The following is a 27494-nucleotide window of genomic DNA, read 5'->3' as shown; positions in this document are numbered from 1 at the left end:
AAATAAAAAAAAATCACATAATAGTTCATGTTATTTTATTTTTATTAATTTTTAAAACTCAATACCTTGTGTTTGATTTATTGGATAAGAGATTTATGTTGTCTGATTAAGGAATGGAGATGTAATTAAGATTTATAGAGTAATTAAATCATTGAAATGACTAAGTTTTTTATTATAAAGATCTTAGTTTGTTTGTAAATTAATTATATGAGTGAGGTTATTTGAGGAACTTTAGTGAGGTTTAATGAGTAAATTTAGTATTTGAAAATTTGATAGGAGGTGTAAAAAGCATAGAGGTCAAGTAAGTAAATTTGGAGGTTCCAATAGAAAAACTCAAAACCTAAAGATTACAAAGAACTCAAAATTGGACACTCTAAGATAAGATATTGCACCAAGCTAACTTAAAATTGGTGCAATATCTTATCTTAGAGTTTCCAATTTTGAGTTCTTTGTAAATGGCGCCGATCCCGAAGGCTCCGCTGACTTGATAAAGGCACGAACGACGTCGTCTCCACCTTTGTATATCCACCACCGTTGCTTTCCTCATCCTCTCCATCGCCGTGTTCTTCATCTTCCCCTCCGATCCTGCACTAGAGCTCGCCCGGATCCAACTTAATGACATTAGAGTCCACTCGTCTCCTCACTCTCTCACTCTTTTTTTTTAGTAAGAGTGCTTCTATTCATACCTTCAAAATTGACATTTAGACCTCCCAATTTTTTCATGTAACAGTTGACTTTGTCAACTCATTTGAAATTACTAATAAGGATACAAATGAAAAAAATGATAATAATAAGAAAAACTCCCTCTACTTGTTTGATAATAAATCCAATATAACTCACAACACCAATCTGGTGTCTTCACTGGTCTTACAGGATAATGTATTTTTATTTTTATCGAAAAGATTCATAAACACTTACCGCCACAACCACCATTAGATCGTAGCCTTCAATTATATATGCGCGCGCACGCACGCACGCACGCACTCGCGCACACACACACACACACACACACACACACACACATATATAGGCTTGCTCTGCTAAATAGGTCCCTTTCTTAGCTAAGGAACGGATTTCTATATTTTGACCACTTTTCGATCACATATTTACATATTAACCGTTCAGTTTATAGGTTCTAATGTATAGATCATTTCTGCAAATTTTCAGCCAAATTGATTATCGTTAAGGCATCCAAAACTGCAATTTACAATTATGAATATGAATAGTTCAGGTTGGACAGATTCGATTCGTTCATTTATTTAATCGAGTTCGATACCTTAACGATCATCAGTTTGGCTGAAAATTTACATAAGTGATCTATACATTAAGACCTAAAAACTAAACGGTTAAGATGTGAATATGTGATCGAAAAGTGGTCAAAAGATGGAAATCTGTTTCTTAGCTAAGGAACAGACCTCCTTATCATAGAAAGACTCTGTGTGTGTGTAATGAATTATGATACAAATTCAGCAAATGCTTCTTAATCTACAACAAAGGTTGCTTGCAACTCACCAATCATATTTCTTTATTTCCATTATAGTATGTTTCTTTAGGGACATCAAAGAGACATGTATTGCATTTGAGATGATGATCCATGTTAAGACGTTGTAACTCTCTATTGATTGCAAGAACTAGTCCTACGTCACTCTCTTTATTTTATACTTCTGCATTCAGTTGTGAAAAGAAAAAAGGGAACATCAAAGCATTTATATGGTTGCTGCATAAGGTCTGGGTAAAAGTTATGATATCCTTATTTTTGGTAGTGAAATAGTGAAATATAGAGAGCAATGTGGTGACCTTAGAAAACCCAACTCTAAGATTGCTGCAATAAGGTCTTCAAGTTCTTCTCCCAATTCTAGTTTTTATGTCAGGACTCTAATTGGTTCATCATTGAAGGTGCAGCGGGAGAATAAGAGAAGAAGAAGATTGAGGGGTCCTTCTCTCGTAAAGAAATCTCCAATGTTGATCTAATCAAAGTTTTCTATTATATAAATTTTAGCATAGTATTACCCAAATATCAATTACAAATTAATTTTTACCTGAATATCATTGCAATGCAGTTGCTTGTAAGCCTTTATCAAGAACCCTAAATTTGGTCATATATTATGGGTTAAGGGCATTTTGGAAAAATTATAGGAGGTGTAGTTAGCATATTGTATATATGAAAAAGTAAGTTGGAGGTCTAATAAATAAGGAGGTCCAAATGCTAATTTTGGAGGTATGAATAGAACCACCCTTTTCGTAAAAGGTTTTTTACCCATTTCTAGAGATTTTTTTCCCACTTACCCCATTAAGTTTTTTTAATTCCCTCTTACCCAAAACACTTTAAGGAAGTCTTCCCTAATACCCCATTAAGATTTTTTGTTTTGTTTTTAATACCATTTTACCCTCACCTATGTGTTATTTAGAGAGAGAGAGAGAGAAAATGGAAGAGAGAGAAACCATAGGAGACTTTGCCGGAGCCCCGTCACCGGTCATTGGACTCCGAAATCTGGTTACCGGCTGCCGGATTCCGGTCATCGGTCGCCGGATTCAAGCCAACTTTCACCTGAATCCGATCACCTACCGCGGCCTACTAGAATTTTCTGAAAACCTCTATTGCCCCTAATAGACGTCTATTACCCCCAATAGTCTATTGCCCCCTAATAGACGTCTATTGGCCCTTGTATTGCCCCCCAATAAAACTTTCGGTAGTCGGAATTGGAACTAATCTTCCTAAAATTAGATAAATAAAACTTTGATTAAAGAAAAAAATGAAGAGATTATATAAATTCAAAACATCTATTGCCCTCCAATAGACGTCTATTGCCCCCTAGTAGACATCCAAATTTTTTTTTTCTTTCTTTCTAGGCCTTCTATCCCCATTTTACCCAAAAAAAAATTAAAAAAAGGGAGAAACATGACCAAAACAGCAACAAATCGTGGTGACTATTATTCGATTTCCCAGGAATGTGTAGAGAAAGTCACCACCAGAAAACAAAAAACTGCAACAGCCATCTGGCCCGTGGTCAACAACTAACCCTTCCCTATCTGGCTTGCCATCCAGCCCAACTCCGGCAACCCCGTCCTAAAAAAAGGCGGGTTCGCCCTCCCCAGCCTCACCCACTGCTCCTTCCCCGCTCCGAACCAGACCTGGTCGGGCTGGATTTGGGCCTGTACCGGCAGCTCCCACTCCAACAACCACTTCTCCTGCCTCACCGGCGACTGCGGCAGCAAGCTAGAGTGCAACAGCTAGCTCCGGCGCAGCCCCCGCAACTCTTGCCCGGTTCGTCCTCCACCACGGCCCCAACGACAATGATCTACGGTGTCAGAGAGAGAGAGAGAAGTTGAAGAAGCTCTGGCTGCTCGACGCGTCCATGAACAGGCTGACGGGGCCGATTCCTGACGAGTTGACTCGGCTGGAGCTGGAAGGCCTGAATCTTTACGAGAACAACTTCGAGGGGAGCTTGCCGGCAAGCATTGCCGACTCGCCAAAGCTGTACGAGCTCGATGAGAGAGAGAGAGAGAGAGTGGGGAGAAAGAGAGAGAGAGAGGAGAGATCGATCTGTCGGAGGGAATGAGAGAGATAGACAGTGGCATGATGTAATTTCTTAATTAGATTAAGGGCAAAATGGTCATTTAGTGTTAAATTGGCGCCGGTAGATGGGAACAAAAATCTGTTGCTGGGATAAGTGGGATAACTTTGGCTTATTTTGATACTTTGGGTCAAGGACCCTTGGTAAAATGGGGATAGAAGGCCCCAAAAGAAAAAAAAAAGTTTTATTTTCTCCTAATAAAACATTTAATGGGGGGTAATAAATTTTTATTGGGGGCAATAAAACATTTTTCAACATTTACTCCCCTCCCCCCCCCAAAAAAAAAGTTTTGAATTGATGTAACTCCTCATCTTTGTCTTTAATCAAAATATTATTTATCTAATTTTAGAAAAATTAGTTCCCATTCCGGCGACCTAAATGTTTATTGGGGGAGGGGCAATAAACCTATCCGACGACCTATGAGATCTCCGACGAGGTTTCATACACTTTTATTGACCCCCAATAAATGTTTATTAGGGCAATAAACCTCTCCCGTGACCTATGAGATCTCCGACAACCTCTTTAGGGACCTCCGGCGAGGTTTTAAGAGAAGCCCAACCACCGGCGATCGGTGACCGGATTCCGGCAACCAATGACCTCACTCTGGCGACCAGTGACCGGAATCCGAGAAGTCTCCTATGGCTTCTCTCTATTCCATTTTCTCTCTCTATGTGACAAAGGGGTGAGGGCAAAATAGTCTCAAAAATAAATTTAAAAAAAAAACTTAATTGGATATTAGGAAACAACTTTGACTTTATGGGTAAGTGGGAAAAAAATAAGTGAGTGGTGTGAGAGGGAGAAAAAGTCCCAAGAATTAGGGTAAATGGTCAAAACTCCTTTTTTTTTTAAAAGCAATTCCTTTTTTTCTTCTATGCTTGAATAAATTTCCATACCTTATTTTATCAATATATTTTTTTTTTTGAAAGGATTTTATCAATATTATAGCAAAAAGGAGATTTGGTACTTCTAAAAAAAAAAAAAATTTGGTTAATGAAATTTATAAAAATAAAATATTTAAAATTTAGCTATATCAAACGAATTTGAGCAAATGAGCCAATTTTTCACAAAACAAGTTGAGTTCAAGCTCAGGTTGAGTTCTCTCATGACTAAATACTGTTCATGAGCTCTATCATCTGAGTACTAGAGCTCAAACTTGATTTGTTTTCTTTACGAGCTGAGCTCGAACGAGTTATAAACGATTAGAACTCAATATGAACTTCAGTTGTATTGAGCCAATTTACAGCCGTATTTGACATAGATGAATAAATGTCTTGTTCGATCAGTATTCATATCTGAATGTATTACCAAGGAGGGTGAAAAACTTGTATACCTCAGTTCACAAACTCCTACAAAAATTGGCCCAACTGATGTCCATGTATGATGACAATATTTGCTAACGAAATTTAGGGCCAGACTCATACTATATATAGCACAATACTCCATTAGCTAACAAAATTTGTTTGAATCCGGCGAAACTTTAGCCAGAGAAATCAGTCATCTCAACTGCATGGTCTTACCAGTAGAGAGATACTAATCACCTGCCACGTGCTTTGACCTATTTGCACGTGTCGATAACAAAGACACGTTAGCTTTGTAACCAGACGAAGCAGCTCTGGTCTATCTCCTCCTTCACCGTCACCTTGGTTCTATATAGTTCAGTTCTGCCAGTTCTGTGATCCATATTTCTTCATGGTTCAATATAAAATGTCTAACAACGATTCAAATCCACCGTTTTCACTTACTCTGTTCATCTTATTCTTCTTTCTTTCACTACCTGCCTTCTCTTCCTCTTTGAAGTCTTTGAAAAATGAGGAGGATTTTTCCAGTAGTGATGCCGGGTATCTGGTGAGGAGAGCTCAGAGGAGGGCGTTGGTTCAGACAGAGTACGGAGAAATCTCGTCCATTGATGTCACCGATGGACGGAGAGGGCCTTACCATGTCCAGTTCATCACCATGGAACCCAACTCGCTGTTCCTTCCGGTGCTGCTACACTCTGACATGGTGTTCTATGTCCACACAGGTAGGGTTTAGGCCAATGCATTTTGAGTACGTTCATAGTTGTAAAATTTTGTTTCGCCATGTATGGTAAATTTTTTGATTTTAAATTACCATGTTAAACCACACTGATGTCTAAATGCTTACATTATATTAATGGTTGAATATCACTATGAAGTGTAATTATGCTAAATATAATTAACAGGAATAATTAAAATGGATGTTGAACAATATCATAGAATTTTTATTTTTTATTTGATATAATATGCTTTTACTTTTCTGGAGTGTAACTTTACTTTACTCCTGGATTAGCTAAAATTTTGTTCAAATTAAAGGTGTAAACATACTAGCTATGCATGCCTAGATGTACCAGTGTGTTATCTGTTGTGTCAAGGCCGTGCCAGTTGAGGTGAGCTGATATGAATGCACATTGATATTCAACTGTATTTAACACATCAATTGTCACATAATGTGGTCTGTGAAGTGTTGACAAATAATGATTTTCTTTTTCACCTGAAACAAAATAATAACATGGTTAATGCTATTGACCTTGATTGCCATGAAAATGTAATCTTATAGCATGTTCTAATTGATAAAGTAATCTGGGGTTCACATCCAAAACCAATTGGCAATGGATGGAGTGGTCAAACCCTTATAAACCCATAAGCAATGTCTCATTTTTCCCATGTGGGATGTATATATTCTCAACACTAATAACACTCTTCTAGTTCATTCTTAATTGACGCACCTTGCTAACTTTGATTGGCACATTTGGCTAGTTTGGATCATGTAGATGGATTATGTTTAGAGGAGCCACGTGTTATTATTTGAGATGTTCTCTACGAGGATTATGATCTTTCTGTACGGGGCTTTAGTTTCATATCTTCCATGTTGTTATGTGTTTCATCTTTTAATAATATGTACGGGCATGGGACTAAGCCTCTCAGGTAGGCATATATATATATATATATATATATATATAATAAAAATAAAAAATAACACTCTTCTAGTTATCAAAATTCATTGTCTTATATTTCTTTTTTAACACCATGGAAAAGTTCCAATCATTTAATTTTGTTCTTCGTTGTTTTAGGGAGTGGGAGGTTGAATTGGGCTCATGTAAAGGATGATCAAATCAACGAGGTTCCTTTAAAGCAAGGTGATATCCATAGACTCCGCCCAGGATCTGTCTTCTTTGTACAGAGTGATTTACAGACCGAGCGTCAGAAACTTAGAATTAATGCAATCTTTGCAAATAGCGATGATGACGTATTTGTAAGAGGAGTTATTTCTGCATCTTCCTTTCTCCCCTGTTCAATTTGCATTAAACTGGTTGGAAATTATCGCTCACTTCAAAATCTTCTTTGTCTATAATGTTAAAACAAAACTCATGCAGGACCCAACAATAGGAGCATACTCCAGTGTTAGGGACCTGGTCCGAGGCTTCGACACCAAAATCCTTCGGTCAGCTTTTCAGGTCTGAAATCAACGGATAACCTTTTTGGTTTGCTGACTACTAGTCACTAGATCGTTAATTCCTGAAAATGGGTGGTTTCTTTAGGTTTCTGAGGATGTGATCGAGTCGATAACAAATTCAACAGACCAATCAGCCATTATCCATGCAGTGCCAACGAAGAAAGAAACCTTTTGGGATTTGGAAGCTCGGTTCTTGAAAACCTTTATAGGAGCCAGTTATGATGGCATGGCATTAAACAAGAAGAAACATAAGAAGAAAGAAAAATCAAAAACATATAATATTTTTGATGAGGACCCAGATTTCAAGAATTGTAACGGTTGGAGCCTCACCGTGAATGAGAGAAACTCGCCTTCATTGACTGGATCAAACATTGGTCTTTTCATGGTGAACTTGACGAAGGTCAGTGCCCGTCGATATTTAGCTTGATTTTGTGTTTATTACTGTAACTGACTTCCAACATTTTGAAGTTTCTGAATGTGTTTTGTTGTAGGGTTCAATGATGGGGCCTCATTGGAATCCAAGGGCAACTGAGATCGCAGTTGTGTTACAGGGGCAAGGAATGGTCAGGGTGGTATGTGCTAGCACAGCAAAGAGATCAGAGTGCAGAAATTTGAGGTTTAGGGTTCATGAAGGAGATGTATTTGCTGTACCTATGTTCCATCCAATGGCTCAGATGTCATATAATAATGACTCATTTGTGTTTATGGGGTTCAGCACGACAACAAGGAGAAATTATCCTCAATTTTTGGCTGGGAAATACTCGGTTCTCCAAACTTTGAACAGACAGGTCTTGGCAGTGTCTTTGAATGTTACCAACACCACAATCGATCAGCTTTTGGCTGCACAAACAGAATCAATCATACTCGACTGTACTTCTTGCGCTGAAAAAGAGGAGGAAGTAATGTTGGAAGAAATTGAAAGGGAAAGGGAGGAAGAGGAGGCTAAGAAGAGAGAGGAACAGAGGAAGAGAGAAGAGGAGCAAAGGAAGAGAGAGGAAGAGCAGAGACAGAGAGAGGAGGAGGAAGCGAGAAAGAGAGAAGAGGAAGAAGATAGGAGAAAGAGAGAAGAGGAACAAAGGAAGAGAGAGGAGGAGCAGAGACAGAGAGAAGAGGAGGAAGCGAGAAAGAAAGAAGAGGAAGAAGAGAGGAGAAAGAGAGAAGAGGAGGAAGAAGAAGAGAGGAGGAAGAGAGAAGAGGAGGAAGAAGAAAAGAGGAGAAGGAGAGAAGAAGAAAGAAGAGAGGAGGAAGAACAAGAGAGGGAGAGGCAACAGGAAGAAGAAAGGAAGAGGAGAGAAGGAGAAGCAGCAGAAAGGGAGCAAGAAGAGGCTAGGAGGCAAGAGGAAGAAGCAGAGAGTGAGAAAGAAGACACCAGGAGGCAACAACAAGACGAGTACAGTAAAATCAAAGAGAAAGAGGCCCAAACAGAGCAAGAGGAGGCTAGGAAACAACAAGAGGAGATAGAAGGAAGAACCAGACCAGAGGAGCAAGAGACGGAAGGTGACCAACGTTTTGACGGTGAAGCGGGAAGAAGAGAAATTTGAATGTGTGGAAATGTTTAGGTAATGTGAATAAGAGTGTCATATGTTGCCTTCTATTAGTTTCATGTGGTCAGACTATTTCCTCTCAGTCTTTTGTTTCATGTAATAAATTTTCTATGCCTATCTAAAACAAATTTTGGTTGTGATATATACACAATAAATAGTTGAAATATTACAGAGGAGAAGTAGTTGAGCTTTTACGTTGCAACTGAGATATAAAATTGGATTAGATCTGCATCTCTCTATTGACGGCGCATAAGCGTTCAATCATGTTATCACATTATACGCTTGAATTACTGATTTCAAGAAGGAAATAATTCCTTCAACAGTTGGAGAAAGAGGTATACAACATGTTTTGGAAGTTTGTTGGATTCGTTTTTGGATGACATACTCAAAGGTTAAGACTTCTAAGAGGTCAGGTACTGTGCTAAAGCATTCTGAGATTCAAGTCAATAATTAGACCACCAGAGTAGAAGAATGTAGGCAGATTGCAGAATAAAGTGAATAGAAGTAGGAAAAACGAAGATGAGTAAAACTCTCTCTGTGTTTCATTGCAAAACAGAGTAATAGACTTCTAAGCCCAATCCGCAAACATACAAGAAGCAAGCAAATAAAGCATTTGCAGAGGAAATGGTTCTCTACACTAGGTCCCTCATTGTGTCACACCTTGATGGAGCTAGTTATGTAGGACACAACAACGGTGACATCATCAAGCTTGCCTCCATAGTAACGGAACCCTGCATCTTGAGCAGCAGTGGAAAATGGTGTTTGCCTGTTCTTATCTAGTGCTCGCTGGCGTGCTAAAGCTGCTATTTTCTGAGCAGTTGCTTGTGGTTCCAAGCCAGTTCTCACGGCATGAACAACAACAGCAGTAACCTCACTATTATACAAATTGTCAAACAACCCATCCGTCCCAGCAATAATGACATCCCCTGCAGCGACAGGAATCAAAAATACCTGCACATCATGTTCCAATTTAGATGCCAAGTTGGTCAGAGCATTTCATAGTTCTTTTCTTCTTTTTTTACCCTTGATGTAAACACATGATATTGAAAATAGTGATATAGATTCCTATAATGTTCAAGGAACATATTTAGTTGGATGACAGCAGAGTCAAAGTGATATGGACATAATATTTAGTATTCAAAGATTCCACAAATTTGGATTTAGACAAAATATATATGAGAAATTTTAAGGCCATTTCCCTCACTCAGTGCATTAAATTGCACTACACTCCCATCTATAATAATGGCAGAAGCCTTTTCCAGAGACATACAGTCAAATCAAGTTTATTCATCTTGCATACATGTAACTTTCTCAACCCTTTCTTTTGGTCGGAATTAAGCTTTATCACATTGAAACTTGAAGATAACCAACACATTACACGTTGTCAAACCCAGCTGAACTTTAATTTCTTTAACGGCCGACCCCACAATAGATTACTTGGATGATCATGATATTATCACTGTATCTTGCTCAATACTTTAGAGATGAGTTTGGGTAAGGAACTAACCTGACCGGAGCTTGGTAGATCAGCCCCACTGCCACTTTCAAGCTGATATGTAAAATTGAAGCCATGCTGCTGAACAGGGGATCGGAAGATGGTGCTTCCATCTCTAACCACTACGAATCCACTGTCCCCAAGATTGATAGCATGTAAGCCCTGCCAAATGAAGAAAACCATTGGTAAACATATTCATACTCACTATATTGAAATCATCCTGACTTTCAACTCTAAAAACAATCCCTCAGGACTGGGCATCTGCCGCCTATGTTTGATCTCCACTCTGGAATCTTTTCAAGATTATTTGTTCAATATAGTACAAAAGCAAGGCTTGCAACTCTTTTCAGCAATTTCTTTGTATATGGAAGACTACTGTTCACTAAGCTTGAAAGGCTACGAGTTCTGTGCAATAATTCAGGACAGAAACTTATGAGCTCCACAAGCTGTCCAGGGCATATTGCCAGTATATTGGTCATCGACATATTTCTAATCCTATGCTATGTATGGATGAGTGGTAATAGGAAGATAAATATACACTAAGATCACTTTTGTCAAGTTTATCTCAGATGCATAACACAGCCACACAAATCCAGATACCGGGCAGAAGCAAAAGCAAATAAATGATCACATGTAATCCCTAGAAACCAGATCATATCTCTTCTTACACAATTAAAGAACAAGCATCTCAGCAGTAAATTATATAGGCACTGATGGTTAGTCCAAATGAATAACAACAAACCTTCTCAGTAAGGCCAATGATGCAAGCTGTTGAAGAACCCTTTGCTTTGGTGCATGAGTGGGCCTTCTCCAACACCCTGGCGGGTTCAAAGCTACCCTTAGGCTCCTCTTGAATTGCCTTAACAGAATGAGACATAAGTTCCCGTGCAAATAGTCCGGCATTAACACCAACATCAGCCCATCCACCCACACCATCTGCTACACCAATTGCCTGTGCATCTTCACAAATGAAGTGGGCATCCTCTCCTCCTGTCTCCTCCTTCTCAGGATGTGGCAAGTAACATGATCCTGAAAGTAGCTTCAGAGTTCTCTCTCCCAAAACAGGTCTGAAAATGAAACCAAGAAAGATATATAAGCACTGAGAATACCGCTTGGATCTAGAAAGTGCTGTCAGTGCAGTTCAAATGAAGTAAACACTAATCAATCCCGCTTGCTATTAACCTGTAGGGGATTTTACTAAGCTCATAAATGATACATAAACAAATTAATATGTCAGAGCATGCACCTGGGCATTCCTCAATTGCAGTCCCAGAAGACTGAACCTATGAATGCTAAACAAATGAAAAGAAAATGAAGACCCTAAAATAACCGAACAGAGAGGACAAGAGATAACCAAAAGATGGAAGAACCAAAATAAAAGAACAGATGAGAGAACATACTGATCAGACAAAACAGTAGAATTTGCAAGCTGTTCTTCATTGGAGTTGCCATCAACTGACACATTCTGAGCAGCACCAGCAGCATAGCACATGGAAGACGAGGCATGAAAATTTCTCAACAAAGGTCCAACATGCACAGAAACTAGACGACCGTTGAACGACTCTTTTCTTCTCAAACTCAAGCTAGCTTTCAGGAAGCTGCTACGACTTCTATCATTAAAAAACACACCAGCCGGTTTTGTTAAGTCTAATCCATTCCCGCTACTCGCAATTAAGTCATCAACATAAAGATCTCCTCCAAACACAGGTTTTGAACTCGAAGCTGCCATAGATTTTCCCTGGTTTAAAGAACCAAAACTATATCTACTAGTGTCTGGTACCAAAAGGGTCGAACACGGTAGAGAACGCGCCAACCCCGAGTTTTGAGCCAACAATTTCCCCTGACAAGGCACTAAATTTTTTGAATTTCGTATCCCGCTTTGGCTTATCACTCTCCAGAAACCAGAATGTATAGTACTGTTCACCTTGGGTAGTATAGCAGTTGGCATTTTAACTCCTTATACAAAACACCCTTAATTCAATACCCCTCACAAAAAAAAACCAACCTGAAATTCTATCTCCCAGATAAAATCTCATCACTCTGAGCACATCTATTCACCACATTAACCTAAAATCTAACTGCTCCTACAGCTCTGTAACCTGAAAACAACGGAAAACTAATCTCAATTTCACCACAAGGATCAAAACTTTCCACTACAAAACAATAAAGATTCAAAATTTCTTATCCATAACCTTTCAAAACCTAATCCTATCTACAATTCTGTATACTTTATCAATTTCTGAGCCAAAACAGAACCACCCCATATCAAAATGAACCCAAAAGATTTGAACTTGACCCAACAAAGCAAAAGCTATGAATTGTAAAAGCTAGATAGGAAGAGGTACCGTTATTTGAGCGTGGTCAAGTTAAACCAGATCCTTTGAATCAGACCAGACTGGATAAGGGTTTGCTATAAATGGAAGCTCCGAAGATATATGGTGGCCGATTCAATCTATCTCCGGAGCTTCTCTCGCTGTTGGGAATATGCCGTTTATGGTTGGGCGCGTAAGCTTCACAGCTGAGCCACATAAAACACGTGGTGGGAGGGAGGAAGCTGCTTCCTTCAGCTAAAATTAAATAAAATGCTTCTTTTTTTTTTTTTTTTTTTTTTTGAAAGCTCACAACTCACAAGTTAGAAGCACTATTTTCTCTTTGCTTTGAAATCTCAGAGCAAAAAGATAAAAGGGTTTTGGGATAGGGTTGAGTTTTGGTGCCCAAAAAACTCATACGAACTTGGATAGAATCCTGGCTCTCGTTCAGTTCAAAGTGTCATGGGAAGGGTGGTTTGGGAAATTTATTTGCTACAAAACAAATACTGATTTTTCCTCTCTCTCTCTCTCTCTCTCTTTTTTCCGGTTAATATTAAGCTGCAAAATGGTGGATGTTTTGGTGTTTGATGCAACTAACGCCACAGACCCAGACCCATAGGTAGGTGACGTGTTGACAGGTGTGGTAGGTGGGTGATCAACAATGTATGAAAGGGCAGGTGAGAGTGTGAGCCACAGTCCGTACAGTACTATCATGTTTGGTATTATCTGAAGTACAATTTTGAATGTTTTGCTTGGTGCTCTAGAGAATGTTCGACAACAAAATCGTATTCAACAATACTCATGCTTTTGAAAGTTGACTTGACCCAAAGGAATGAGGATCTGATCGTTCGAGGTTTTTTTTTTTTTTTTGGTCAAATAAACTCATTCATTAGATGAAACCCATATTACAAAGGTAATACAGAAAAGTAGGAGTCCTAGGCCCGAAGACCCAATAGACAACCCATAACCTAAACTAGAACTAACTGACAAGCCGAGGCCCAAAAGCCCAAAATACCAGAAAACCTAGATCTAAAATCAAAGTCTTCGCTGCAACACAGGCTGGCCGCCGTGAGTACCACCATGGCCAGATGAGCTCCGACAGAAGCTTGACTTCCAGAGGCCAAATAACTCTCCACCATCATTCTCCACACCGAAATTGCATGCACAGGAAGAAACAAGAAAAACAGAGAACTTAGTAAAGGTAGTCGTGGAGGTGGAGACCACCATGCATCACAACACCACTGGTCCGGCGATGTCCACACACTGCGGTGGCTTGCCGGTACTGTTGCAATCATCAGGTGTGAAGTTAAGTGAACAGATCCCTGTCGAGACTCCAAGGGTTGGAAGTGAAGATGGGGTTGTGGAAAAAGAGAAAAGTCGGATGAAGATGAGAGGGTGAGGTGTCTGAGATGGAGGAGGATGGGAGGTTTGAGAATAGATCTGGAAATCTGATGAGAAATTGGGCAAGCACAAGGAGAGATAAAATGGAAAAGAGACATGAAAAGATAAAAACTGAGACCAAAGCTCAGAAAACCTCACCACAAAAGGGTGAGACGCACCACTGAGGGCGGAGAGACTGGAGGGGCGTTGCCGATCGTTCGAGATAGATGACAGTAAAATAAGAGTTCGCATAAAAAAAAAAAAAAGTAACATAGAGAGTTTTTACTTTTTTTTTTTTTAGAGAATTTCTAATACAAAATCTTACATCACTTTCTCATTTACCTTTTTTCAAATAAGAGAGCTTATGAACTTGTGTTGTGTTTGAAGAGGCCTTGCGAAATTGCTATGGAAGGCATAAGGGTTTTACAGCCGGTTTATAAGGTCCGTTAGGATTTGTTTAGGTTAGACATACATATATTAATGTACAAGGCATAACAAAATGTGAAGTAGGAGGTAGTGGTTTTTGCTAGCCAGAGCAGCTGCCTTTCACATAACTTATACAAAGGAACCCAAAACTTGCTCCAAATGTGTAAAGTATGAGGCATGTCATAACAAATTAAATCAAATCAAACTAATATTTCAGTAATTAACCACATTATATAGATATATTCCTGTTGTCTCACACTGAAACTAGGCTCTTCACATAATTAACTGCTTTACAATACTTGTAATCTATTTTATGTTTTGGAAGGGCTATCGCTTTTTGGCTCTTAGGGTTGTATAGAAAAATGTCTTCACCCCGTCTGCTTGATTTTCTCTCTTAAAAAGAAGTTCTTCATTCCAATCCAAAGCATTATCCCCTCCTCATGATTCATCACGCAAAGCTCAGTAAACCCATAGTTTTCATAGTTTGGTTCACGATGTGCTAGAAATGCAAGTGAATATCTCCACGAAAAGAATGTCATTCCCCATCCTTGAGCTCTCGGTAATGCTATCAGATCGAAGACCTCATTGCACAAATCAAATGACAAAACAAGAGAAGACGAACCATCTCTTGTCCACACCTGCGTAATCAGGGAACGAATTCCGTGATGTTCAAATCCGCGTGATGGAAAGTTTTCGACATTTCTCGAAGAATATGAACTTCATGTTAATAACGTCACGACTTGGTTTGATGATCACCAATTTGTAATCACTAGTCTCCTGAATGAACTCAAAACTTATCACAGAAGGTTCTATCCTAGGTTCAGGAAGACGCCTATATATATATATATAATCTTGCTCAGGTGCGGATATCCGCACCTCAGCAAAAACGTACGGATTTTGTGTTTTTCCCCACTTTTCGATCACACATTCACATCTTAACCGTTTAGTTTTTAGGTCATAATGTATAGATCACCTCTGCAAAATTTCAGCCAATTTTGTGCTCGTTAAGGCATTCAAAACTGCAATTTACACGAACGAACCAAATCTGTCGAACCGGAACCGTTCGTATATATTGTTGTAATTTGCAGTTTTGAATGCCTTAATGATCACCAAATTTGCTGAAATTTTGCAGAGGTGATCTATACATTAGGACCTAAAAACTGAACGGTTCAGATGTGAAAATGTGATCGAAAAGTGGATCAAAAATGGAAATCCGTACGGATCGAAAAACTGCGGACGTCCGCAGTGGAGAACCGCTGTATATATATATATAATCTTGCTCTATTCAGGATATCCTTAACTTAGTTTATGGTACGGATTTCTATATTTTGACCACTTTTCGATTACATATTTACATTTTAACCGTTCAGTTTTTAGGTTCTAATATATAGATCATCTCTACAAATTTTCAGCCATGTTAGACAGATTTGGTTCGTTCATTGATTTAATCAAGTTCGATACCTTAACGATTATCAATTTAGCTGAAAATTTGCATAAGTGATCTATATATTAGGACCTAAAAATTGAACGGTTAAGATGTGAATATGTGATCGAAAAGTGGTCAAAATAAGGAAATTCCTTAGCTAAGGAATGGACCTCCTTAGCAGAGCAAGCCCATATGTATATATATATATATATATATATATATATATATATATATATATATATATATATATATATATATATATATATATATACACAGATCTTATCCAGAGCGAGGCCTCGCTCTGAAATTAAAGTGCGAGGTTGGAGTTTAGGGTCACTTTTCGGTCTCATATCCACATCTCGACCGTTCAGTTTTTAGGTACTAATGTATAGATCATCTCTACAAAATTTCAGCCAAATTAATGATCTTTAAGGTATCTACCTCGCTTAAACCAATGGACGAACTGAATCTGTCCAACCTGAACCGTACTAGCTTTAAAGCAGTTATCAATGCCTTAACGACCATCAATTTGGCTGAAATTTTTCAGAGACGATCTATACATTAGTACCTAAAAGCTGAACGGTCGAGATGTGGATATGAGACCGAAAAGTGACCCTAAACTCCAACCTCGCACTTTAATTTCAGAGTGAGGCCTCGCTCTAGAGAGGATCTGTATATATATATATATAGGATTAAATACTCGTTACTCCTCATACTTTTGCATGAAAAACAGTTTAGTCTAAATTTTTTAAATTAAACAGTTTAGTCCTTATTCTTTCTACTTCTCACACAACAGGTCCTAAAATGACTATTATACCCCTCACTTTTTTATTTTTTTGTTGGCTGGGTTTTCAAACTATCATACTTCTTGATGGCGACTTATAATCAAATAAACGAAGACAAACTAGACCTTTTCTAGATCCCACAATATCCACACAAGAATTCCACGGCCAACTTGTAGACTTTAAGAAAGATAAATACTAAAACAATTTTTTCATCGCAAAGCAATGAGATTACAAATTTATAATATTATAACCTGTTGTTGTACGATCACAACTCCTACTTCTCTCGAGGACATGCAAGTAAAGATTGTGTAGAAAAACACAAACTGATGGTGCAATTTTCTTTGTATTGAATTGTGTTAAACCTTTAAATGAATGAGTATGTATATAGACCAAGGAAAAAGAAGGAAGACTTGATAGGAGCATAAATGCGACAAATATAATGTGCAAAACTTTACACTTTTGTTAGCTATTTCCTTTAAAAAGTCAGTTTTAACTTTGTTTTTTTTTTAGGTAGTTCGTGAAGTAGTTCAAGAGAAATAAGAGCCTAAAGAGAGCAACGAAGTCATGGATCATGAAGTACCGATGCAGAGGACCAACATTGATTAACCATTTGGCCAGAAATTACAAGGGAAGTCCACGGAAATCATTGTGCAAAACAGTTGCTGCAAAGCAGAAAACTGCAGTTTCAGAATCAGCTTTCTGGGAACGGTATTAAGGAGCAATTCTTGCATTCTTCCAACTGCAACTTTGCAGGAAGGGCCACTTATCCTTCAATACATGATGTTATACTTCAACAAAAGCCAAAGAACTGATCAGAAGTGTCAACGAGGCAGCGGGAAATCAAATTCAAAGTAGGCTTCCCGATAAAGCAGAAACTGTCAGCTTTTCACGAAACTTTTTTGGAGATCTTTTCCGGTGACTTTCTTAGAGTTTTTCCAGAAGATTATTGATCATTCTAGAATATATGATGTCATAGAACACGTGGGAGTCAAGAACCATCCATAAAAGTGGCGAGAGAAAGGCTTTCCTTGTCCAAGAAGTAAGCTTCAGAAATAGAAATTGAATCCTAGTCAAAACAGGGCAGTTTGGCAGAAATCTCCTTTGGACGGATTTCTTGGGCATTTTTGGAAGGTTATTGCTTCAAATATGAAGGAGAGTCCTAGAATGATTCCTCAAGATTTTGGGAAGATTACTAAGGCTTGAAAACCATTTAATTGTGCACCAATTAAAGGAATCCTCAAGCAACTAGGGGAGGCTTTCAAAGCAGAATTGGAAAAGGAAACTTGGGCTGTGTATTCCATACATATAGAGGCTCTGAACACGTTGAAAAGTACCACCCTACAACACCATCTTCTGCCCCCAAACCCTAGTACACAAAGTCTTGAAATTCCCAAGTCCTCAAAGAGCAAAAACCGTGCACATCGGCCATCATCCATCTTCCATCAAGCTTAGCCGTGACCCATCTTGAAGGAGTGCTTGCGTCCAAGGCTGCCTAAAAGTGAATTCGTGGCTCTCATATTCTCCCTTTTACAGTTTTTATCCTCTTGTAATTTAATACTCATGTTTTTATTTGTTGAATTAAGACGATGTGTGGCTAGTTGCTTTTTGTTAGGGGCGAGGTTTGAGGCCCCAATTATGTAGAACATATGTTTGTTTAAATCTAGTTTCTTGATCTTTGGTGTGAATTGGTTGTTTATTTCTGCTTGATTGAAAACTTTTGCATGTGTATGTTTTATGGTCGCGAACATAGGATTTATGCATGTAATTGGAGCTAGGTTTAGAAAATAATTCACCTAATCGTCTTGTTTTCTAATCCACAAGTATGCAAGGCTTTGGACAAAATCTGATGTTTTAAACAACTAGAAGAGCATGCTAGGTAGGCGTTCCATACTAGACTGCAACTCTATAATCAATCGTTTCCATGAGATCTTAATGCTTCAAACATGTTGACACTATATGTGATGTTGATAGGATAGCGTTCTATACCCTGATTGCATATTTGATAGGCTTATCTATTGTGCGTTCACGTAGACTAAGTAATTAGGGAAACATTAATAAGGGACATGATCTGCTCCGACTTGTTTCTTGGTTGGTTTCTGTTCACACCTTAGTAATTGAAACTAGGTTAACTCAACATTGTTCGAAAGTAATTGGTGGTGGATTTCCGAGTCTCTAACATGTTCTCCATCTTATTTTCTCAAAACCAAAAATTAAAATCGTTTTCCTTTTGTGTTCTCTTTTATTTTCGTTAAAAACCAAAAACCCCAAATTATTGTTCTTATTTAGGATTGCAATGCACCCTTCTATCCCCATCTTGTCCTGCCATCTTTTCTTTTTCCTCTTTGACGTTTTCCTTTCTCTTAGTTTTGTTATTTGTTTTGTGCTTTAGTTAGTTTAAATTAGTTAGTTTTTATTTTGTGTGATTAATTCGTTACCCTCAATCTTTGGCATCGAACGATCCTTGCTTACTCTATATTGCTAATGACTACATTTTGCAGGGTTAAGTTGAGCGTCCAATTTGGGCGTATCAAGACTAAGAGGATTCACACTATAAAGGAAAGAGAAAGAAGACTAAGAGGATTCACACTATTTGAATCCTACCTAAACTAATTACAATAGAAGAAAGTTTCTTACACCATCCTTTAGACTTGCTTCACCATGCTTTAGACTTAATTGAATGAGAAAGAACTATTTGTACCATGTTGTAGCAGCACCACCATGCTTACTTTGCAATAATAGAGGACTCACCACATGCACAAGCGTAAATTGCAAGTTAACCATATCTTCACCAAATCACCAAATCTTCAATAGACTGCACAGGTACTCTTGAGAGAATTTGTTCTACAAGTAGTCTTGAGAGATTTTGTACTAGAAGATCTTGAGATAAAGAATTGCTTACCTTCACTTTTTTTTGGTTGGCAGTGCTTACCGTTAATCTTGTTCCGATTCCCATTTTTTCAAGACGATTGAGAGCCTATGAAATTGTGTTGCGTTTGAAGGGGGCTGAGGGTTTACGATTTATGTGTGTTAATTTACTAGGGTCTTTTCAAAGTGGGCTATTTGAGAGAGTGATTAGGCTGTGTAGCGTACTCAAGAGTCAAGAAAAGCCTGGAGCATTAACAAACTATACTAGGGTTGTGTTTCTTGGAGAATCAGTACATGGATGCTTCCAAGAAACATAAATTTAAATACTAATTACATAATTGGATTAAATTATGTTTAGTCCCTGTACTCTGACCATTTTTTCGTTTCAGTCCCTGACATTCTCATTTAATCTGAAAAGTCCCTGAGGTCATAATTTCCGTCTAATAGGTCCTCGCCGTTAAGATTCCGTCAAGTTGGGCCGTTAAATTGCTGATGTGGCACTCAATTAAGGTTGTGCCACGTCAGCCTGTTAACGGAATAATTGGACGGCGAGGACCTATTAGACGGAAATTGTGACCTCAGGGACTTTTTAGATTAAATTAGAATGTCAGGGACTGAAACGATGACAGAGTCATAGTACAGGGACTAAACAAAATTTAATCCTACATAATTCAAGCTAGTTAATTTTTTTTTTTTTTAGAACGGGGACGAGAGTGAATATACTCTCCAACCCCAATTTATTAAAAGAAGTAGACAAGAGTTGCAACCAAAGAGCTCCCTCACAAACAATCAAAAAAACATTAGAAGCAATGCAAGCAACTTAATATATTCAAAAATTTGGGAGACCAAGTTCATCTTGCCGATGCCAGTCAAAGACAAACCAATATTAACAAGAGTATCAGCCACTTGATTGCCCTTCCTAAAAATATGAGAAGACCGAAAATGCATCTATGAAAGGTGCAAGCAATTACCCTAAGCAACACGTAAACGCCAAAGAACAAGGTGAGGATTACGGAGATAATGAAGAACAAGGGTTGAGTCCACCTCAAGCCATATATGCTTCCATTCTCTAACCCACGCTAGCTCAATAGCTTCAATTACAGCCATGACCTCTGCCTCAACGGAGCTAGGAATATCAATATTAGAAGCAAAGGTACCAAGAAAAGAACCACAAAAATCTAAAAAACAACACCCTCATAACCAGCTCTACCTGAGACATGTTGCCACACACCATCAATATTAATCTTCATCCACCCAAGAATTTGAGGGTGCTGTTTGGCTCCAAAACCAGTTGGCGTACAAACTGTCTCTTTTGAGCGTGTGCGCAGGCGTGCCAACACCGTGGGGTGCAGTCGTCGGGGAGTCCCTTGACCTGACTTCTTCTTCAAGCGTTGCGGACGAGGAGAGCACCAACCTCGTCACAAGGCTCTTTTCTCTGCCTTCCGGAAAAGGAACTTCTTGCCTTACGGGTAAGGACTTTGGTTGTGATCTCTTCGCGTCACCGAATCGATACTCAACGTTGTAGGTTGAGTAGAGCAATCACTGGGAAGTTCTGAGAAAGCACGGGTTTGCTAAAGCGTATCTTTAGCTTCGCTGGTTTGCGAGGGCGTTACCCTTACTTCGCTGGTAGTATGGTGGCAGTAGCACTAACAGTCGGCTCTTGGGGAGACTAGGACTAGAAGTACGGTCGCCGGGTTTCACCTAGGTTGAAGGTTTGCTCCGGGGAGGCTTGATAATCTGAGAGATTAGTTGATTGAAGTGTGTTGTCCTTGATTCGTCCTTGAAACTTGGTATTTATACCTAGGGTTTCGACTGTTCCTTGCCATAGAAGGATTATTGATTGAAGTTTCCTATTCAATCTCCGCTACTCGACTCCAATAAGGGCTCGTTTTCCTTATGGATTTTGGAATGGGTGAAGCTGTAACCCAAACCCAAGTAGGCTTATTTTTGGGCCGCAGGTATCGCCCCGCTATGTTAAATCCACTAAAGGATCTTGCCAAAAATACTTTTGGGCTCAAACAGGTGCCAATTAACCTCAATAGTACGCAGAGCTCTACGTGGGCGACATGAAACTCCATAATCCTTCAAGATCCGAAGCTCCTCCAAAGACTTAAACATGCATCCTATAACCAATCTACTAGAAGCTTGTAGAAGCTTGTATGTGGCCCAAAATAAGTCTCTGTAAAGCATCTATACCAATGAAACTACCTTCATGCTTCATTTTGTTTCTTGCCTACCAAATAAACCATAGTGTAGTAGTGAAGCAAAGTAGCCAAAGTTCCCTAAGTTGTTGGCTACGACCAGCCAAGCCAAAGAATAATAAGTCCATAATAGATAATGGCATATTATCCAACTCAAACCAAGTTAGCCAGCCTCCCCACAACGAATATGAATAAGAGCAAGAAAAAAAAAATATGAAACAATGATTCACCATCCAACCCACAAAGGACACAACGAGATGCCAAGGCAATTCCATGCCGTTGTAATACATCTTCTGACAACACCTTACCACATAGCACCTTCCATGAATGAAGAGAGATACGAGGAGTAAAGTATTTTGACCATATAAGCTTACCCCAATTTGCCTGAGGAAGATGTGGATGAAGAAAATGAAAAGCCTCTTCCACAGTTAACTCACCTGATGCGGAAGGAACCCAAATCAATTTGTCTGGCACCGGGGACGTAGCAACAGGAACAGTACTAATTAAATCACTGAGGTCTGGATAATGAATTTGAAGCAAGGAGGGGAAATTCCAAGCTCCATTATGAAGATATTCAGCCACCAACCCATCCATGAGAGCAGCCAAGCCTACATTATTATTCCCAAAAAAATCAAGAAGTGGCCTACCCATGAAATTATCTCGCCAGAACAACACTGGTCTCCCACAACCAATGAGCCACCTAGAATTTTTCTGAACCTAAACCCAAAATCTCCTCACCCCTGGCCAAATAGAAGAGCTTGCATATGAGCGACGCAAGACCCCATTATGCCAAAAAGGAGCTCGGAGGAAAGAGCTACCAACTGAAGAAGAGGAGAAGACTTCCCAGCTGCGCTTGAGAAGGAGATATTGATTTTGGAGAATAATTCAAGCTAGGTAATTAAACTAAAGTACCATTATACTGCAATACCACAACTTCTTGATCTCTGTTGTTTTAGATTGAAACTAGGCTCTCCACATAATTGAATGAGCTAAGGCAAACGTATTTTATTCCATGTTTTGGAATAACGGGAAGCTTTCTCACCTTTTGGCTCATAGGATCATATAAAAACAGGTCATCACCATCTTCATTTTTTTTCGTGAAAAGAAATTTATCCTTCCAAGCTCCTGAACATCCATCCAGGATTCAAATGTGAATTGTTTTGTCCAAGGCATTCTAGTAGCAGAAGACTGATCCTCGTGATTCATCACCCAAACCTTATCATTCCTTCCACGACGTCCTAGCAATGCCATGAATTTTTCCATGAAATGATTTAAAAAAAAAAAAAAAAATCTCTGGCAGTGATATTAGATTGAGACCTCGTCCCGCAAATCGAATGACAGAAGAAAACAGAATGAACCACCAGTGATGACTGTGAACTCCTTCATATACAGCACCCATTCAAGGTAACCCAACTACTTATTCCAAGACAACAAACTCTAGTACTAAATGAAAAGGTTTTGACTTCTCTATAAGAATCTGCACTTCTGGTGAAGACTTGGGCTTTAAAAACAACCTTGTTAGGCCTATCCTAACTCTGATGAATGGTCACCAATTTATAATCGCTAATTTCCTAAATGAACTCGAAACCTATAATACAATGATCTACAGGGAGTACACCTAGGAAGACACCAAGTTTTTTTGGTGGCTGGGTTACAAACTACTAGAATCTTCCGACTCAGAACTAAATTTCTGAAGACAAACTAAGCCTTTACTGGATCCCACGACATAAAAGTTTCTACCATTTAGGAAGGAAAATCTAGATTCAAAAGTGATGTTTCATCCCAAAGCAATGAGATAATAAATTTACGAGGCAGACCTTAGAGTTGTACTGATCCAATTAATGAGGAGACAAGTATTCAGCTCCGAGCAATGAAGATGAATAGTAGTAACATGAGAGCTTTTTATGAGAGCATTCCACTTCTTTGATACACACTTAAACCTAATCAAGGACTTCACAGGTAGCCGGGAGAGAATTTCTTCTACAAGATCTTCGGACAAAGAATTGCTCACTTTTTCTTTGCTTCTTCCGATTCCCATTCTTTCTACATGGCGAATCTATGTTGGGTTTGAACTTTGAAGAGACCGTACGAAATTGCTGCAACATGTGCAAGGGGTTCATGGTTTATAGTTATATTCATGGGCTTTAGGGTTTTCATGAAGAAGTTTAAGGAGTTGTTGAATCGGTGGGCTTCCTTTGGTTCGAGCATGATTTGGAGTTTTGGACTGGGTTTAAGTTCTCGAGTATTGTAACATATCTTGAGAGTCCTTAAAAGTAAGTTCACCTGTTAGGTCAGGGTCACTTGGTGAAAACTCAAGACATTGTTCACTGCCACTGGACGTGTGTTTCCACCCGTTGTGTCTAGATCACTGGAACAGTTATTGTGCATTGAATATTTTATTAATTTATTTATTATAAAAATAAAATATATTTGATGTAAATAGATAGTAGTGATGGACATTATGGATAACCTACCAACAAAATTATTTTAGGTAAATAAAACAAGACATCGAATTTTTACAATAGATTGTTGGGTGTGGAGGGTAAAGTAGATTGTAGGTATTCCGTATTCGTATTCATAGGAATTTTCTTTTACAATTTTTTATAAAATTTTTACCCGTTTTAATTTCAACGGTCATATATATATATATAGGCCTGATCACAGGTGGATGTCCGCAACTGATGCAATAGTGCGGACGCCGCTCACGGAGGCTTGAGGCGGCATCGATGGCTACTCTAGTTCTGTCCTCAGAGACCAGGGACACCCCGGACGTGATCGCCATCAAGTTGAGGGCCAACGTGATCGAAGTCGGAGGTCTGCGCCAGAAGCCGAGCAAACCAATTTCAACTTCAAACTCGTTACTGAGGAGTCCACAGGAAAACCAATTTCGACTTCGATCACGTCCGGGGTGTTCCTGGTCTCCGAGGATAGAACCAGGGCGCCGCCCCGAGCCTCTGTGAGCAGCGTCCGCACTTTTGCATTAGTTGCAGACATCTGCTTCTGAATGGCTCCGTGTGTGTGTGTGTGTGTGTGTGTGTGTGTGTGTGTGTGTGTGTGTGTGTGTGTGTGTGTGTGTGTGTGTATCACACACACACACACACACATACGTATACATTAATTTCATGGGTGGATGATGACTTCTACTTTAGTGTAAATATGTCATTAGGGAAAGGTCCCCAGTGAACTTTACTAGCTAATTATTAGCTACTTGGTACTTATTTGTTACTGTAAGACATGTTAGCTGACTTTAAATTTCAGTGTGGACGATGACTTCTATTCTAGTGTAAATATGCCATTAGGGAAAGGGCTCCAGTACACTTGACTAGCTCGTTTAGCTACTTAGTACTTATTTGTTCGTGCAAGACATGTTAGCTGACTTTAAATTTCAGGTGTGGGATGACTTCTATTTTAGTGTAAATATGCCATTAAGGAAAGGTCTCCAGTGAACTTTACTAACTCATTATTAGCTGCTTAGTACTTATTCATTCGTTTAAGACATGTTAGCTGACTTTAAATGTTAATGTGGATGATGACTTCTATTTTTGACCTTCCTTAATTGCACTCTTTCTTTGATTATTGGTGTGTGTTATACACCTATTGTTTATTGGATTTCTACATAGCATTAATAGCATTATGATTATTTATTTTTTTTTCATATAAAAACAAACGAACAGTTGTATTAGTGAAGTCTCACTTGACCTTTAAGGAACACTTCCTAACGTTGTGTCATGCTGAGACAATATTAAATTCTTGAGAAAGTTTTAAATGATGGAATCAAGAACTCCATCAATTCAATTGATTAATAATATTTTCTTACCTCTTCTGTCACCAGATTTCGTGGGTTTTTTTTTAATAAAATAAATAGATAATCTATTGTGAGTCGAACTAACGATCTCCTACATAAAGGGGAGACTTATACCACTAGACTAAATGGTACTAGGCCCAGATTTCGTGGGTTAGAATTATGATTTCAATATATTTTCTTTCCATTTTTGTGGATCCAATTTAATTTATTACTTTTCTAAATAACTTGTTAGTGTAAGGTAATAACTAACCTTCCATTAATTTTATTAAATTCATTTATTAAAAGAGTTTAATATTACTTCAATTTACCAGATTTCATGGGTTAGAACTACTATATTAATATATTTTGTTTCCATTTTTGTGGATCCAATTTTAATTTTTGACTTTTTTTTTATCAATTTTTTTTACTTTTGTGAGATAGAATTACAAATTAATACACACACACATTATACCATATTAATTCTATATCGAATATATATATATATATATATATGTGGGGTGTGTGTGTGTGTTTTGGGGGGAGGGGGGGTGTTTAGAATTACGACTCATAGTCAAAACAGAAAAAGGCTCTAGGGTGTCTCTCTAACCAGCTAGGGGAGGCGTCGTGAATACCATTCATCCCTCGTCTGGTGGCATCTCCAATGGCGTCTGGCCGCTATTATGATGCTGCCAGATGGGAAACGAATACTGATTGATCTGGGAGGTGGTTTGGCCTGAGGTTTTGATAGATTTTTATCGGTGTGATTTTTTTGGATCGGACTTGGAGGCAAGGCATCCATGGACACTTGTTCTAAGAGACAAGTTTGGTACTGGGTAGGACTGGATCAGAATCCATCACCTTTTCAGATTGCGATGACGGCGCTATAGCTCTGAATTCTTCTTAGAGGCGGGGCTTCAGTATGGCGTTGCAGTGCTGCTGCTTCCATGTTTTGTGGCAGTGGTGCAGCTGGTCCCTGAGTTCGTGGCGGCAATGGTGCAACCGATTAGTGGGCGCTTGCTCGAGATTCATTCACGTCTTGTCTACATCAGAGAAGGAAACTGGGTTAGGTAAACAGTTTTGGGCCTAGGGTTTAATTATCTTTTGGGCCTTGGGCAGCTATTTAACTAAGTTTTAGTTATTTCTATTCTCAATAAATTTCCCTACTTGTTTTTTAGGAATGAAGCACTTGTGCAATCTAGGTGTCTCTAGAGCCTCTGGAGTAGTACCAAAGGAGGATTCACACAATTTTTTTATGTAATTTGATGTCTAATTAGTGAACATATTGTCTATATACCACCGTGGGTACTACCACACTTTCTTGTCTGTCACTACTTAAGATGACAGTGAAAAAGTATGTTACAGCCACTCTAGCTTGAGATGAATATATTTACGCCATTTTTGGGTTGATTAAATATATATATATATATATATATATATATATATATATATATATATATATATATATATATATATATTCATAAATACAGATCCTGCTTTGAAATTAACGTGTGAAGTTCAAGTTTTGGGTCACTTTTCGATCGCATATCCACATCTCAACCGTTCAGTTTTAGGTACTAGTGTATAGATCATCTCTGCAAATTTTCAGCCAAATTGATGATCGTTAAGGCATTGATAACTGCCTTAAAACTAGTACGGTTCAGGTTGACATATTCAGTTCGTCCATTGGTTTACGCGAGTTAGATAGTTTAACGATCATCAATTTGGCTGAAAATTTGCAGAGATGATCATACATTAGCACCTAAAAACTGAACGGTCGAGATGTGGATATGCGACCGAAAAGTGACCAAAAACTCGAACTTCACACTTTAATTTCAAAGTGGAACTCCGCTCTGGATAAAATCTATTCATAAATATATATACACACACACACATTGTTTTTGGATGAATTATATATAAGAGATGTTTTAAATACACACCCCTAACTACTTAATACACACTTCCTACTTAATACACCACCCATTTAATTTCTCATTCTAATATTTTACTAAATACACACTACAAGAGAAAATGTCATCGGCGACAACCCAAAGTTGTCGTAAAAAGTCTAAATTTCTCGTTGAATTGAAAATGCAACGACTTTAGGTTGTCGCAACCAGTTGTCGCCTTATGTGTTTTACTGATTGTCAAAAGCGACGAAATTACATGGTTATCGCTTTTTCAATATGTGACGTATTTAGTTCCTCGCATATCACAAATTGTGAGACACACATGT

General features: G+C 38.6%; 2 protein-coding genes across 2 annotated transcripts; one reads left to right on the top strand and one right to left on the bottom strand.

The window, feature by feature from the left end:
• The first annotated feature begins 5248 nt into the window (after positions 1-5248).
• Positions 5249-8821, top strand: LOC133718558 (vicilin-like seed storage protein At2g18540). Its single transcript, XM_062145422.1, has 5 exons — positions 5249-5595; positions 6664-6845; positions 6967-7047; positions 7132-7446; positions 7538-8821. The coding sequence occupies exons 1-5, from the start codon at positions 5265-5267 to the stop codon at positions 8585-8587; spliced, it is 1959 nt and encodes a 652-aa protein (XP_062001406.1). The 5' UTR covers positions 5249-5264; the 3' UTR covers positions 8588-8821.
• Positions 8822-9110: 289 nt separating this feature from the next.
• LOC133718568 (probable protein phosphatase 2C 80) lies at positions 9111-12848 on the bottom strand. The gene is made up of 5 exons (XM_062145430.1): positions 12431-12848; positions 11486-12184; positions 10828-11152; positions 10098-10247; positions 9111-9541 (listed from the first exon to the last, which is right to left on the bottom strand). Exons 2-5 carry the CDS (start codon positions 12031-12033, stop codon positions 9245-9247), a joined length of 1320 nt encoding a protein of 439 aa, XP_062001414.1. The 5' UTR covers positions 12034-12184; positions 12431-12848; the 3' UTR covers positions 9111-9244.
• Between the last annotated feature and the right edge of the window lie 14646 nt (positions 12849-27494).

This window comes from Rosa rugosa, chromosome 1, assembly GCF_958449725.1.
Source record: "Rosa rugosa chromosome 1, drRosRugo1.1, whole genome shotgun sequence".
Taxonomy (NCBI): Eukaryota; Viridiplantae; Streptophyta; class Magnoliopsida; order Rosales; family Rosaceae; genus Rosa; species Rosa rugosa.
The sequence above is the reverse complement of the archived record's forward strand: the minus strand, read 5'-3'. Positions and strand labels throughout refer to the sequence as shown.